At 46.8% G+C, this 17,048-nt stretch overlaps 1 protein-coding gene across 1 annotated transcript in view; it reads right to left on the bottom strand.

Annotated features, from left to right (window-relative positions):
* The window catches only part of c5 (complement component 5), a 95,590-nt gene that overhangs the window by 63,608 nt on the left and 14,934 nt on the right, over window positions 1-17,048 (bottom strand). The window contains 6 exon segments of the mRNA XM_067969425.1: window positions 1,487-1,684; window positions 3,588-3,703; window positions 5,335-5,461; window positions 7,441-7,549; window positions 8,508-8,598; window positions 11,436-11,518. Of these exon segments, the coding sequence (XP_067825526.1) occupies window positions 1,487-1,684; window positions 3,588-3,703; window positions 5,335-5,461; window positions 7,441-7,549; window positions 8,508-8,598; window positions 11,436-11,518 (724 nt within the window).

Here is a 17,048-nt window from a genome sequence, read left to right on the forward strand (position 1 = left end):
TCTAATTGACAGTTTTGAAATGAAAACCAATTTAAATAACCAAGTTGTGTTCCTGTATTGTCAGGATGACACATCATGGGGTTTGGCTGTGTCCATCTAGACTTTCAAATGAAAGGCCATTTGGGTGATCGTCTTTTGTTACCTGGGCCTAAATTTTAACACGGAACCGGAAAGGCGACGGGGGGCGGGGGGGGGGGGATTCCTGATGGGAAACCCGGAAATATAGGTTTCCCGGAAGTCCTTATAATTTTGACGTAAGGACGTCTTTTATTTTTTGACGGTTTCCCACCTGATAGGCTGACTGCCAGTCAGACGGGAGGAGGAAGGAAACGGATGCAAGAAGGTAAGTCTTAGCTGGGGGGGAGGGGGTCAGAGATCATGGGGGGGTGGGTGGCGGTCGCTGCAAGCTTGTTGGATCTGGGGGGGGAAGCACTCCTGCTCCTCCGGACTCACAAGCAGTGTGATAAAAGCACTTACCTGCTGTTTCAGGCCTATTCGGCTCCTCTCACGTGGTGTGAAGTAGAAGGCCCAGGAATCCCGGCCCCCAGGGGTTAAAAATAAAAAATCTGTAAAAATGGAGGCCCGAAGCCTCCTTGAAACCTTTCAGTGACCGACCCACCTCCTAAGAACGGGTTGGTCGCCAAACCCTCGTCCCGCTTCTGTTAAAACTGGAAGTGGGCGTTTTGGAGGCGGGCTTTGGATTTTAAACATTTTTACTGCCCCCCCAACCCACCCGTTCTTCCGGGTTAAAATTTGGGCCCTGGTGTCAGATAGTACACGGGCACGTGAAGAAGATGCAAAGAACAGCCATTGGAGGCAATGTGCTGGTGCTCCAGTCACTGTACCATAGAATGGTAGGATATGAGCTCATTGCTGCAATCCTCCATAATAATGAGTTTTCAATCACGGGCTGTTCTAGCAAGCAGAATGCAAGGCAGAGGCCAGTGCCATTCCCGTATGGATGAAAGAAAAATTTCAGCAAGTTATCCCAGACTGCTCTAATAAACCTCATTCTGATTAGCTGAACAGTGTCATTGGCAGTCACCTGGTTACTCAGTTAGTTGGAACCAAATAGACTGGGAACCAAAATGTAGGGGATTAAAATAAATGTAAAAAATATGGTGAGCAGAAATATTCAAACTACTGACAGTGCAAAATAGCTCACCAGCTCAAAAGTCAGTTGCTTAAAATCACAATTTTAATGATTTTTTTCATATTCTACTGCTCACAGTTGCTAATTCTATGTTGTTAATCATAAAATAAACAAAGAATGTTACAATTAAAAATGCCAACGATGGTCATAAGTTATGTGTTGCACAGTCATATGACATAATCAGTCTTTCTTCTGGGTTAAAAAATAACCAACGTGTGCTTTCAACGTTGCTTAAAATATGTCAGATCACCTTTACTGATTTAAACCCCATGTCACAGACTGTCAGATATGTTAATCTGTCCTGACTGGGATCTGCTGTTTTTGTCCACCAACCTCAAATTCTAACTCTTGAATAGCAGCTGGAGTATTGATAACAAACATAACCGTTCCATCATCTCTTCTGGTCCTCTTTCTTCCATCCAAACCTTCTGCAATCAGTTCGTTCCTTTCACCACCTTCAAAAACTGCTGTTGCAGAAAACATAACAGTAGCATTTCCTACTGGATATCCCAAAATGTCTTTTACTTGGGCCTGTTGAAGAAGTTAAGATGAGATGAAATAAGACCTAGTCATTTATATATCAAATCCCTATAGCAATGTGACAACGAAGAGTGACTGTGTACTTCTGAATGTAATATTAATATGTTTAGGATATCAGTCTTGGAACTACGTTAGTAGAAAATATTAAGCAACACCAGGATATTCAAAGAAAACTGTATATGATTATGCTGTTTGTGCAAATATAGTGTTGTCTCTTTAATACTGGTATGAAGTAAAATTGGTGGCACGATAGTATACTACACCGTAGAATGACCAACCCATATGGTGAGTTCCTGAACTCAATTATGCTGCTGCAAGTTGGTGACAAGTAGGAGCCATTCATTGATGGGAAAGGAAATTTGGTGAGTCAGAGAAACAAAATTTTGCTTTTGCCATCTGAGTGTTGAGCATTGCCTATGCAGAGCACAGAAAGCAAAGTCTGGCTGAGAACATTGCATGCCCCTTACGAAACCCACCGATTTTCCTTCCATTAATTTCAATAGGCGTGCGATTCTCCCCACCATATTTTCCTTTCTGATCTCCACCCAAGTGATGTACATCACCTAGACAAAAATCTACCTGAGTAACGGTAAGCCATTCCAGAGCCTTCAGATGTACTCTCTAGTGAATGCTATTATGAAGATAACAGTACAGAATCTGGCCTCACCGCATTACTAATCTATTCCATTTATTTTCATTACTGTTTCTTTCCGTCTGAGTTTTATTTCATTTTTTTTCTCTCACTCATCTTCTCAAAAGAGCAATTGCTATTGGTGGCAGTAGAATTATTGCTTTTGGAAATCTACCACTAATGGTCTGTCAAGTTAATATATATATATATATATATATATAAAAAAATCTCACGTAGAGCAGAACTTCAGGTACCATGCCAAGGCTGCCATTTTAAATGTGAGCAGCATGAAAAGGTCACGCTGAATGTTGCTGTTTCACAGGTTACCCCTGGGACAGCGACAGATTCAACAGGCACAGGATTGAATTCATCACTTCAACTGATCTTGAGGGAATCTGAGCCATCTGGGTCGGAGAAACCTAATAAAAATAAAACCATCCGGACAGTTAAAGGTGCCGCAATGTTGCTCAGGACCACCCTCCTCTGAGATGCTTCCAAGTGAATAGTATGGAAACCGCAAGTGCCCATTTCAAATGGATGATCACGGGTGTAGAGTTTAGAGGGAAGAAAACACAGGAAATTTGTTATCGGTCCTATTTATGTTAAATTACAATGAGTTTCAGGGCCAAAATGAAACCCATGCATGCTGTGAACGTGATCTCAAATACAAGCAAAAACTGCCGAGTTGGGAATTTGGTGCCACTAGCGTTCAGGCCTGCCTAACTAACCTGTGCTTCCTGCAAAGGACCACTCCCCAAGCACAATATTGAGAATTGGCCTCACGGTATATACTATTTAAAGTAACTCACTCCTAGACATTGGCTACACTGGATTGCATTTACATTAATGGGCAATAAAAATATTAAAACACTACAGTAGTTCTGGACAAATGAGAGGAAAATGTTACATTTAGGGTGGAATTTCCCCCACCTTTTTGATTAAGATTGAGAGCGAGAAATAGTTCCTGTTTTAGTGGCAATAACAAAGTCAAGTGATTTACCAAAATCTGTGTTATAGCGTTTGAAACTTTATAGAATCGAGAAGACAGGCCCGCTAGATTCTTCCAGATCTTCTTTGTCTGCACAAGCTTATTTGAGTTTGATGTTTCCAAATGAATTGCTCCAAAGGGACAGTGATGACTGACTGGTTTTGATATTAAAAGCAACATTGTATATATAGGAATGTTGAAAAACAAAGAAAATCCACCATCAAATAGGCTAGACTCATGGTACACAAACTGAAAATGTAACACCTTTTACTTACTATGATGTAATACGGAAGCTTGGGTTTTATGAAGAGTGGAGTTGCTACCAAGTTAATTGTAAATGGTGATACCGTAAATCTAACTCCAGTGTATTCAGCATCTTCAGATATTTCAGCTGATATTAAATGCAAAAAATAGATAAATGTTATTATTTCTGACTTGCACAATTTTTTTCAAATTTTTTAAAACTTTATTTTCCTGGAACTCCATTGCACAATACACCCCCCACCCTGGATTTTTTGTATTTGACTTTTGAAGACTGCTACAGAGTTGATACTTAGCTTGTCAGACACAATTCTGCAACTATGGGAACAGCAAATATTTTTATTATTTGTTTGCAGGATGTCGGCAACAATGACAAAGCCATATTTATTTTCTATCCCTAGTTGCCCTGAGAACTAACCCCTGCAGTCCTTGTGGTGATGGTGCTCCCACAATGGTATTAGGTCAGGAATTCTTTCATAGTGGAAATGGATCATTCTTTATTTGAAAAAAAAGTTCTTGAGCCTCTAGAGTTCTGTGATCCTGGAGGTCCCACAAAAATGTTAAGTAGGGAATACAGTGACATCTTTCAACATCTCATAATGGAGCTGGATTATTTTTTATTTCAAGTAAAAATTTAAAAAAACTGATTAAAAATCATTAGTGTCACTTAAGTTGATTTTTAGTGGTTAAAAAAGCAATTTTAGAATAAGTCTATTTTCCTGGTCATAAATTGTCTTTAGCAAAAACATGTAAATCTCCATTTTGTTTTCTGGCTTCCCAACTTGTTATTATTGGAGAGCATTAGCAAGTCAGCTCAGTCTTTGACATGTTGAAGGAGGCGATTGAGAATGCAGGTATTCATTTTTATGTGAACCATCCAGAGCCAAATGCAAAAATTTGAGGTTTTGACATACCGTGCAGCTTCACACTTTTAATACGACCACCCTATTTCTGATTGAGTGCCAAAAAATATTTTCTGTCTTATATTTTAATTTATTTATAAAGTAGTACAGAGACAATGACCAACTTTCTGTCAAAACATCCTCTTTTTTGACAAGCAGGATTGTGTTCTAAGTCTAGTTTTAATTATGAAAAGTAACTTTTAAGACACTGGGACCCTAAAATTATGCCGTGGGATACTGACATACGAATATGTAACTTGTTTGAAACTTTTCTCTCCTCTATGTTGCAATTCGGGCTTTTACCCAGTTTATGCTCACTGCAAAAGGAAGCTTCTGTCGTCGGGCCCTCAATTCCAGCGTGTGCACTCCGCCTGCCATATTGGACACTTAGGTGCCCGTTTTACGCCTGTAAAATGGTTGCAGCTTGATCCAATTTCTAGTTCAGGGTTTCTGATTCTTCATACCAGTTCCTGACCTCAGCTATGCTGTTGGGTGAAGCATGTAACCAATTTATTTAGTGGTGCATGACACTGCTAAATAAAGTAATGAGCACATATCTCAAAACACTGATTTACAATGCTTTGTTGGCATCTATAAAAATAAGAAATTTGGCAACTAAAGAAGCAGGATGACAGAGCTTCAATATGCTAATCCATGAAGTGGTAGAACACAAGCTTTTGCTTGTGATACCTTACAGTTTCAGGATGGCAAGGCCCTTCTCACGGTGAGACACATCCCAGGCTACTCTCATGGACATCCTAGCAGCTTGTTCTACTCACCCATTAAGTGGAGCAGCTTGTGGTACATACATAGACACATGCAATTTTCAGTTTTTTAGTGATGAGTTATTATCCTGTACCTGAGGAATCTTGAATTGTCACTCCAATGTACAAAAAGTCTCCATTAAGATCTTCAATACTGTCTCGCTGTATTGTTTCAGTTGCAGCTTTAGCATTGAAATCTACAGTTGTGACTCCATTTAACATCTGATAAGGAACCAAAGATTGATAATTTTATCATCTAATACAGTACTAAACTTTCCAAGATTAAAAAGCAAATTAAGCTTTAATTATGACTGAGATTGTCTTGAACTGTCTTAATACAATAAAGTCCTGTGTCTCACTGAGTGACATTGTAGACAGTGAACTTGTGACGTCAGGTAGGAATAACAGTTCAGTTAATGTGCATCCATCTCTATTGGTGATATAATTGTGTGTAAGATGAGTAGTTTAGTTTTAGGCACAGGATAGCAACAACGGGTTACATCGACAAGGAAGTGAAAGTGGCAGTGAGGTGCAGGGGACAGGAAAACACAAGGTCAGAAGGTGGGAGGGAGGAGAGGAGAAGCATTAAAGGGAAAGGGGATGAGATGGAATATGAGACCAGTATGTGAGAGTGGGTGGCCAAGGCCAGAGATTGCAGTGAACATGGGCAGAAGCCGAGAACACGAGGCAAGGCGTGTGGAGCTCCACCTCCTTCATGCTGCCTTCTGCTGCTGCCCTATTGCCATGAAATCCACCACTGAACAACCGAAAGCTGGCTGGTGGCCCTGGCTGGATGCTTCCTCCCACATGCGACCCAAAATTTCCCTACATGGCAGGGCAAAAAAGGAGAAATAGCAGCGGGGCCAGGACATGTTAAAGAAGATGGAGTGGGGTCTAAAAATGTTAGCAGAGCTGAGAGAGAGGCAGAAGGTGCCTAAAAAGAGCTACTGGGGACAGAGGCTTCAGTAGCCAGCAAAAAAAGAGGAGCTGGGCAACGGGAAGAGGGAAGTACAACAATGCCACCTAATGTGAGGCTTTCCACTACTGTCTGACAAGCAAATGTTGACATTACAGATTTACCATTATAAAAAGTTCATGTAAAAAACATGACTCAAAGATTGTGACACAGGTTAATGTGGACAGGAAGTGTGCACCATAAGTAATACTTTTAATATATTACTAGTCAATCTCCCATGGTGTTGCATACGGGGAGTCAAAACCAAATGTAGTCTTCATGTGAAACAGGATTAGACAGCAGACATAATTCGATCAGGGCGCTTAATTCAGTCCCCATTTCAAATTCATACATTTTGTCGTTATTTTTATACAACACTTTCATTTTACACTATTATTATTTATAGTTAAAGAGCAAAACTTAGGGCAATTTGGAAAGCAGAGAAGCGGAGTTGGTTGGAGCAGTATAGGCTGGGGAACTGGAAAGCACAAAACTCAGGTGATGCGGTGCCACCATTGGGGAGAGGATGCAATTACAGCATGACAGGTTTACATAAATAGCTTCCATTATAAATGTGGACATAGGTAAAAGTTGAAACAAAAAGTGACCATACCTAAGCTGTATGCAGGCATACGATTTTTAATAAGATATATATATATTAAAAAAATAAATGTAGCTTAGTTCATTCCCTTATCCCCAGTTTTCTATATGACTGTATTGTTTTGTGCAATGCTTTCTTCTGAAGCCAGGAAGACAGTATGTTTCAAGCCAGTGGTTTTTCCTCCAGGGGTTGACACAAGTTGAAATGAATAAATTCAATTGATTCTGCCCATTGCAGGTAATTTTCAAATCCCAAACCAATGTAATAAGTCATGCAATATAAATTTCTCATTCTTAGTTTCTTTGTTGTGATATAGGACTTTGAGTCTTTGTTCTATGTGTATCTTCCATCGTCTTTCTCACTGTTTTGCATGTCTCTAACCAAAAGTATTTTTGCCCCTCTCTCTGTCCTGCACCTCTTTCAATTTGACTTTCTTTATTGTCAGTCTGCATTGCAGAGCTAAATATGAGAAACCATTCTCTTCAACCATTCATAAGTTCCTGTATTACATTCCAATCATTGAAGAGTTTCTATAGCATCCAAGTTCACAAAGGCTATATTAGCATCTCAAAGATGAAGCACTGGTGCCTAGAAATCAAAAACTGTAGCTGTAGTAAGTTAATCATGGTCTATGTTCTCTCTTACCATAATTGTTCGTGCTGCATGTGGCATTATTTGCTTCTTACCACCTTTTTCAAGAATTCCAAAACGTACAAAGACATATGCCGATGCTACTGTTTTCTTATAAAAATAGCTGTCAAATTATGAAAAATTATTAGGTTCATTATGGACTGAAGTAATTCTGTTTTCAAAAACAAAATTCTTAACTATGCAGATTTCTATCTTAATAAAATGGCATGTGCTGCACTCACATACATATAATGTAAAAGAGACAGAGTTACACTGTGACACAATTGAATTGACTTTCATGGTACTAAAGGTACAACAGTAATGAAATAAAACCCTTTATGAACTGGAAAATGAGGAAATATTTCCATGGTGCCATACCTACTATGTCATAATAACAATGTAACATCACCTGGCAGTTTACAATGTTTTCTGGCATTACAAAAAAAAATGTTTTAAATCAGATAAACAGAATACCCAATGCCTTCCTGCGAGATACTTTTTTTTGATCCCCACTGATGAAAACGGGTTACTTAATTGTGATTGTAATGTAGTCAACCTCACTCCTGGAAACAGAACCCCTATTTCACACGAATGCACCGCTATACTGTAATGGTCACACTACAAACAAATGACTTTGCAGCATCCTAATAATCAATATGATACCATCTTCCCTTGTTTACTTTTATGAACATTAAAAAGTGCCAAATTGTAATAAAAGGATAAAAAAGCACCCGTGTTACCACATCACAACTGATAATCTAACTGAATCAGCCCCCCAATTTTAATAGCTATGACCTCATACACTGCAGCCACATGGGCAAATTCAAAGCCATTTTTACAAAATGATTCAACAAGCACCATTATATATATATATATAAAAAACAGATTCTTGACAGCATTGTAACAATAATACAATCAAAGAATTGACATGTCCTTCATTTGAACCAATCTCAACCTCCAGACTTTATGACTATGTTGAAGTTTTGTAACCACTTTAACCACTGATTAGTTTATATAAAAGTCAAAAATACAACTCAGATGTCATTGTAAAAGGACAAAAAATAAAATTGGTGAATAAATACCTTGCTGTTATAGTTATTGTAAATGTTTCAAATTCTTTAAAGGAAATGTAGTGTTTTTCTGGCTTGATAGAGATCTGAAAGGTTGGTAACACTGAAAAGATAACAGTTTGCCATCAAATAGTATTCTGGCTAGTTTACATAACTCTTCGGCTACCAATTGTATCTGTTTTAAAGTCTAATTGGGAAGACTTCATTCTCCACTGGTTTGTTCACATTTCTAGCCATTGGGGTCATTAGATCTGATTTGTGGATTGTTGCAGTTAAGCATCCTTCCATGTTGTGAATATGATTTGCAGTATGATAGATTAACATTAATCAGAATTAAGAACTGTTCTATTTGAGTTAAAACCGGCGACAAATATACGGTTTGCCTCGGCTCATTAAATTTAACAATGATGCAAATCAATTTGAAATAAGAACCAAAACATTACATTTTATTATTAAGTATTGCACCAATAACTTATTAGCTTAAATATAACTCAGACTCAATCAAGTACTTCTTAGTTTCCTCAATTTTCTCTTGATTCACTGTCCTCCTCAACACAAAGTACTTATTTTCATTATGTTTTAGCAAAAGTAGAAATACAGAAATACTTTACATAGCACTTTATTGTATTGTCAAAATATCTCAAAATGCTTCATTCAGTGAATTACATTTTAGGTGCATTGACCACTGTTATCCAGGCAAAAGTGGAAGCCATTCTGTGCTAGTAACATTCAACGAATAGCTATGAGATAAATGACCAGTTAATCTGTTTTTGGGTGGTATTTGTTGAAGAAGGAATGTTGTCAAGGACAGCAGGAGAACTCCCTACTCTTCTTCAAGTATTGCCATAGGATCTTCAATGTGCAGCTGAACAGGACGATGGGACCTCACTTTAATGCTCGAAGAGGTGGCAGATATGATGGATGATGGAAATACAGTGGAAACGTGGACTTTCAGAAAGCATGTGTCTAGGAACCGCACGGAGGATTATTGGAGAAGATTAAGTGGTATTAATTAGGGGGAGGGTAGTAAATTGAATTAAAATCTGGTTAGAAGGGAGGAAATAGAGGTTAGGTTTTAAGGGCAGCATCTCAGAGTGGCTGGAAGTGGGTAGCAGTGTCCCACTTGGTTCTGTTCTGGGGCCACTACTGTGCACTATGTACATCAATGATTTGGATCCAGGGCTGGAAGGAGTGGTATCCAAATTTGCAGACCATAGTAAAATAGTAAATAATTCAGAAGTTCAATGGAAGCTGCAAGGAGCTATAAGATGACTGAATGGGAAAAAATGTCAGTGTGAAGTGGTACATTTTGGTTAAAAAAGTATATACTTTGAATGGGGAAAGTTGAGTGATGTGAAAGAGTAGAGGGATTTGATATTTCAGGTTCACAAGAATTTAAAAGCAATACCTTAAATGCATAAGCCCATAAAAAAAACCAATCGAATACTGGGTTTTATGGAAGACGTATAGAATATAAAAGTTGAGAAATAATGGTGAATCTTTGTAAAATCTTAGTCAGATCACAGTCGGGAATATTGTGCGCAATTTTAGGCACCACACTGCAGGAAGAAATTTCTCCTAATCTTCCCCATGACTACTGCTCATGTGGAGAATAAACATCAACATGGACTGGTTGGGCCAAAAGGCCTTTTATCATTTTGCAATTTCCATTTAATTCGATGTCTCATCTGACAAAGGGGCAGTTCCTCTGTACTACACTGCAGTGTTAGCCTAGTCTATGCCTTCAAGTCCTGGTTTGAGACTTGGTCCATAACTTTCTGACCCAGAGGCAAGAGTGCTACCAACTGTCACACAAACTTTCAAAATTAGTAGTGTGTAATTGTTCTAAAGTACTAACCATATGTTCACTTCTTTGATTTAAAAAAAACTGCAAAGTACTAATGTCACTAGAATTTTATTAAAGCAAAAAGTTGGTATGTAAATTGTTCACATGATGTCCATTTGATCTGTGAATTGTACACCCAGCAGTTGAATTAGATTCTAGATTTTGTCCTTTCAAATTTGGGTTGTGTCTGAATCTGAAGAGTGTTCCGAGATGTATCAAAGTAGGATGAAGTAATGGTAGTGGTGGGAGAATTTGAGGTGATGAATTAAGAGTATCACTCCAGCTGTGTGTTGCAACAACATTAAAGTATATTAGCTCAAATAGAATTTTTCTTACATTAGTAGCATACCCTAAATGAGCCTTGTCATCACATTGCAGTGTTCTGCAATCAATTTTAAAACATACAGGTGAAGCTAAACTGATGTACTGAATAGAAAATCTATAAAGAGTCAATTTGCAATTATCATTATCCTTTCACTGGTTGAAATTATTATTTTGTAATGATAACAAATTAACCATACTGATTGCACAAAAGCAGAGTAAACAGTATGGTTTTGTGTCTGATTTAAAAACATTTGACTGGTTTCCCAGACAACAAAACACTTCTTTGTTTCTTGACATCTTGGCTTTACCCATTAGTGAGAATATTCCTAGTCAGGTTTTTCTCTTCTAGTTTTTATCTATTATTAGGATCTTGTGTCTTACCATTGGTAAGATTTGCCATGTAGCTTTACATCATCTGATGGGCGCAGGTTATTTTTTCCTAATAAGATTGTGAGTATAATCCAGTAAAAGAGAGTGCCTTGTTTTTCGGTAAAACATTTCCTGTCACATGAGCAGATCATATTTTATCATTTCCAGTAAAACCCTTGGTAATATCCCTCTATATTATACTGCAATTATCAACGGCCATGGTTTGGTATTGTGCCTGAATACAAGAGATGTTTACAGGTGAATTACTACATTTGTTTCCATTTTAAAGCAGTCCTTTAGTTCAAAAGCAACTTGAAGCAGAATCTTTAAGTTAAGACAAAATAAAAATAATTCAGATTTGTTAGCTCATGCTAGTGTTAGAATATTGAGTATTGATCTACCATATTCTTTGATCTCAAACTGTGTTGAAGCAGATGTTGTGAAGTCATTTTTATATAAAGCTTCTATTTTCCACAAACCATATCTGAAAAGAAAATCAATGCCATTTACATATATATTATTCAGCCATCTGAGCTCTATAGAAATATTTCTGTATTGCAAATCCATTTTTTGTAAATAGCAGTATAGTAGACATGACATTACTGCTATGGTAGAATGTCAAAATATTTTCCATTCATATGCAAGTAATTATTCGGTGCTAAGTCATACTATTGTTAGGGTAAAGCACCCCACAGCCACAACTACACATAATTTAAGATGGAAGTTTACGGATGATACCAAATTGGGTGCAGTTTCAAAGGAATCTAACCAATGTGTGATAACCCAAAGGTACCTAGACAGGCCAGGTCAATGAACAGAGAGATCACAGACAGAATTCAATACTGTTACGTGTAAAGTCATGAGATTAGATAGAAAAAGTGAATTTGTGGAATATACTTTATATGGTAATGTGCCTCAAGTAACAAAGCAGAAAAGAGATTGGAGATTTTGGTGGATAGGTCATTCAAACCATTGGTTCTGTGCTTGCAGGCAGTCAAGAAAGTAAATAAAATGTTGGGATGCACAGCTAGTGGTGTAACTTATAATTTAAAGGAAGTCATGTTAAAATTGTATCTGGCTTTAGTGAGGTCACATCTGGGTATTGTGTTCAGTTTTGGTCAATGAATTACAGGAGAAATAGCAAATTATTAGAGTCAGTCCAGAGACAGGCTATTAGGCTAATTCCAGAACTAAGAGGAATGATAACCAGGGATTTCATAATCTGGAGACGAGGATGATGGGGGGGGGGGGGGGTAGGGGATGTGATAGAGGTCTTTAATATTTTCACAGGTGTGGAAAATTGGATCCAGGAAAGTTCTTCTGCCAGGCATGTGATTTGAGCACTAAGGGATACAATTTTAAGTTAAAAGTATCAAAGGGATATAGGAAATGTAGACAACTTTTTTAAAAAAGAGTAATAAAATTATGAAACATATTATCAGCATGCATTGTGGAACAGAAAACCATGGCCAAGTTTTTTTTTAAAAAGGACTAGAAGAATTCCCATTAGGAAATGGATACAGGTCTATTAGTTCTAGAATCATGATAAGGAACCTGATAGGAGGTTTGGAAGGATAGGCTAGATGGACCAATAGTCTTCTCCTCCCCAAAACAATACTATGTTACTGTGATCTAGATTTTTTTTCAATCAAACCTAATCCATATTGCCACTCAAATGAATCCCTTGGTGGCCACATAAGGAGTAGAATTGGAAAAGGCTCAGGTTGTCTGCCAGCCCTCTCAACTGGGAATGTTCTGTGCCTTAAGACAGCTTAAAGACAATGGGAGGAAAACATAGGATATGGGAGGGGGGAGATGGGGGGGAGGGGGGAGATGGGGGGGAGGGGGGAGATGGGGGGGAGGGGGGAGATGGGGGGGAGGGGGGAGATGGGGGGGAGGGGGAGATGGAGGGGGAGGAGGGGGAGGAGGAGATGGGGGGAGGGGTGAGATGGGAGGGGTGAGATGGGAGGGGTGAGATGGGAGATGGGAGGGGGAGATGGGAGGGGGAGATGGGAGGGGGAGATGGGAGGGGGGAGATGGGAGGGGGGAGATGGGAGGGGGGAGGGGGGAGATGGGAGGGGGGAGGGGGGAGATGGGAGGGGGGAGGGGGGAGATGGGAGGGGGGAGGGGGGAGATGGGAGGGGGGAGGGGGGAGATGGGAGGGGGGAGGGGGGAGATGGGAGGGGGGAGGGGGAGATGGGAGGGGGGAGGGGGAGATGGGAGGGGGGAGGGGGAGATGGGAGGGGGGGGAGGGGGGAGATGGGAGGGGGGAGGGGGGAGATGGGAGGGGGAGGGGGGAGATGGGAGATGGGAGGGGGAGGGGGGAGATGGGAGATGGGAGGGGGAGGGGGGAGGGGGGAGATGGGAGGGGGAGGGGGAGGGGGAAGGGGGAGGGGAAGGGGGAGGGGGAGGGGGAGGGGGAAGGGGAAGGGGGAGGGGGGAGGGGGAAGGGGAGGGGGGAGGGGAGGGGGAGATGGGAGGGCGGAGATGGGAGGGGGGGAGATGGGAGGGGGGGAGATGGGAGGGGGGGAGATGGGAGGGGGGGAGATGGGAGGGGGGAGGGGGGAGATGGGAGGGGGGAGGGGGGAGATGGGAGGGGGGAGATGGGAGGGGGGAGATGGGAGGGGGGAGATGGGAGGGGGGAGATGGGAGGGGGGAGGGGGAGATGGGAGGGGGGAGGGGGAGGGGGAGATGGGAGGGGGGAGGGGGAGGGGGGAGGGGGGAGGGGGGAGGGGGAGATGGGAGGGGGAGGGGGAGGGGGGAGGGGGAGGGGAGATGGGAGGGGGAGGGGTGAGATGGGAGATGGGAGATGGGAGGGGGGAGATGGGAGGGGGGAGGGGGAGGGGGAGATGGGAGGGGGGAGGGGGAGGGGGAGATGGGAGATGGGAGGGGGGAGGGGGAGATGGGAGGGGGAGGGGGGAGGGGGGAGATGGAAGGGGAGAGATGGAAGGGGAGGGGGAGGGGGAGGGGGAGGGGGAGGGGGGAGATGGGAGGGGGAGGGGGGAGATGGGAGGGGGAGGGGGAGATGGGAGGGGGAGATGGGAGATGGGAGGGGGAGATGGGAGATGGGAGGGGGAGATGGGAGATGGGAGGGGGAGGGGGGAGATGGGAGGGGGAGGGGGGAGATGGGAGGGGGAGGGGGGAGATGGGAGGGGGAGGGGGGAGATGGGAGGGGGAGGGGGGAGATGGGAGGGGGAGGGGGAGATGGGAGGGGGAGGGGGGAGATGGGAGGGGGAGGGGGAGATGGGAGGGGGAGATGGGAGGGGGAGGGGGGAGATGGGAGGGGGAGGGGGAGATGGGAGGGGGAGGGGGAGATGGGAGGGGGGAGATGGGAGGGGGGAGATGGGAGGGGGGAGATGGGAGGGGGGAGGGGGGAGATGGGAGGGGGGAGGGGGGAGATGGGAGGGGGGAGGGGGGAGATGGAAGGGGGGAGATGGAAGGGGGGAGATGGGAGGGGGGAGATGGGAGGGGGGAGGCGGGAGGCGGGAGGCGGAAGGGGGGAGGGGGGAGGGGGAGGGGGGAGGGGGGAAGGGGGAGGGGGGGAGATGGGAGGGGGGAGATGGGAGGGGGGAGATGGGAGGGGGGAGATGGGAGGGAGGGAGGGTGGGGGGAGATGGGAGGGAGGGAGGGTGGGTGGAGATGGGAGGGAGGGAGGGAGGGTGGGTGGAGATGGGAGGGAGGGAGGGAGGGTGGGTGGAGATGGGAGGGAGGGAGGGAGGGAGGGTGGGTGGAGATGGGAGGGAGGGAGGGTGGGTGGAGATGGGAGGGAGGGAGGGTGGGTGGAGATGGGAGGGAGGGAGGGTGGGTGGAGATGGGAGGGAGGGAGGGTGGGTGGAGATGGGAGGGAGGGAGGGTGGGTGGAGATGGGAGGGAGGGAGGAGATGGGAGGGAGGAGATGGGAGGGAGGGAGGGAGGGAGGGGGGAGATGGGAGGGAGGGAGGGAGGGGGGAGATGGGAGGGAGGGAGGGGGGGGAGATGGGAGGGAGAGAGGATGGGAGGGAGGGAGCGAGGGTGGAGATGGAGGGAGGGAGGGGGGAGATGGGAGGGAGGGAGGGAGGGGGCGAGATGGGAGGGAGGGAGGGAGGAGATGGGAGGGAGGGAGGGGGGAGATGGGAGGGGGGGGAGATGGGAGGGGGGGGAGATGGGAGGGGGGGGGAGATGGGAGGGAGGGGGGGAGATGGGAGGGAGGGGGGAGATGGGAGGGAGGGGGGAGATGGGAGGGAGGGGGGAGATGGGAGGGAGGGGGAGATGGGAGGGAGGGAGGGAGGGGGCGAGATGGGAGGGAGGGAGGGAGGAAGGGAGGGGGGAGATGGGAGGGAGGAGATGGGAGGGAGGGAGGGAGGAGATGGGAGGGAGGGAGGGAGGGAGGGGGAGATGGGAGGGAGGGAGGGAGGGGGAGATGGGAGGGAGGGAGGGAGGGGTGAGATGGGAGGGAGGGAGGGAGGGGTGAGATGGGAGGGAGGGAGGGAGGGGTGAGATGGGAGGGAGGGAGGGAGGGGTGAGATGGGAGGGAGGGAGGGAGGGGAGATGGGAGGAGGGAGGGTGGGAGGGGTGAGATGGGAGGGAGGGAGGGAGGGGGGAGATGGGAGGGAGGGAGGGAGGGGGGAGATGGGAGGGAGGGAGGGAGGGGGGGAGATGGGAGGGAGGGAGGGAGGGGGGAGATGGGAGGGAGGGAGAGGGAGGGGGGAGATGGGAGGGAGGGAGGGAGGGGGAGATGGGAGGGAGGGAGGGAGGGGGGGAGATGGGAGGGAGGGAGGAGGGAGGGGGGAGATGGGAGGGAGGGAGGGAGGGAGGGAGGGGGGAGATGGGAGGGGGAGGGAGGGAGGGGGGAGGGAGGGTGGGAGGGAGGGGGAGATGGGAGGGAGGGAGGGAGGGGGGAGATGGGGAGGGGGGGATGGGAGGGAGGGGGAGATGGGAGGAGGGGGGATGGGAGGGGAGGGAGGGGGGAGATGGGAGGGAGGGAGGGGGAGATGGGAGGGAGGGAGGGGAGGTGGGAGGGAGGGAGGGGAGGAGGGAGGGAGGGGAGGGAGGGGGAGATGGGAGGAGGGGGGGAGGGGGGTAGGGAGGGAGGGGGGGAGGGAGGGAGGGGGGTTGGGAGGGGGGGGGAGGGAGGGGGGTAGGGGGGGGGTGGGAGGTGGGGGGGGTGGGGGGGTGGGGGTGTTGGGAGGGAGGGTGGGGGGGGAGTGGGGGAGGGTGGGGGGAGTTGGGAGGGTGGGGAGTGGGAGTGGGGTGGGGGAGTGGGGTGGGGGGGGAGATGGGTGGGAGGGGGGAGATGGGAGGGAGGGGGGAGATGGGAGGGGGGGGAGGGGGGAGGGAGGGGGGGGGTGGGAGGGAGGGGGGGGGGAGGGGGGAGATGGGGGAGGGGGGTGGGGGGGAGATGGGAGGGAGGGGGGAGATGGGAGGGGGGGGGGGAGATGGGAGGGAGGGGGAGGGGAGTGGAGGGTGGGGGGGGGGGAGGTGTGGGAGGGGGGGAGGGGGAGTGGGTGGGTGGGGGGGGGTGTGGTGGGGTGGGGAGGGGGAGTGGGGGTGGGGGGTGGGGTGGGTGTGGGGAGGTGGGGTGGGGGTGATGGGAGGGAGGTGGGGGGAGGTGGGGGTGGTGGGGGAGGGGGAGGGGGAGGGGGTGTGGGGGAGGGGGGTGGGGTGTGGGGGAGGGGGGAGGGTGGGTGGGGGGGGGGAGATGGGAGGGTGGGTGGGGGGGAGTGGGGGTGGGAGGGTGGGGGGTGGTGGGGGAGGGTGGGGGAGGTGGGGGGTGGGGGGAGGGGGTGGGAGGTGGGTGTGGGAGGGAGGGAGGGTGATGGGAGGGAGGTGGTGTGGGGTGGGTGGGGGAGGGAGGGTGGGTGGTGGGAGGGTGGAGTGGGTGGGTGGGTGGGAGGTGGGTGTGGGGGGGTGGGTGGGAGGGGGTGGGGGTGGTGGTGGGGGTGGTGGGGGGGTGGGGGTGTGGGTGGGGGGGTGGGGGGGGGGTGGTGGGTGGGGGGTGTGGGGTGGGTGGGGTGGAGATGGGAGGGAGATGGGAA

The sequence above is a fragment of the Heptranchias perlo genome, chromosome 31 (assembly GCF_035084215.1).
Source record: "Heptranchias perlo isolate sHepPer1 chromosome 31, sHepPer1.hap1, whole genome shotgun sequence".
Classification (NCBI taxonomy): domain Eukaryota; kingdom Metazoa; phylum Chordata; class Chondrichthyes; order Hexanchiformes; family Hexanchidae; genus Heptranchias; species Heptranchias perlo.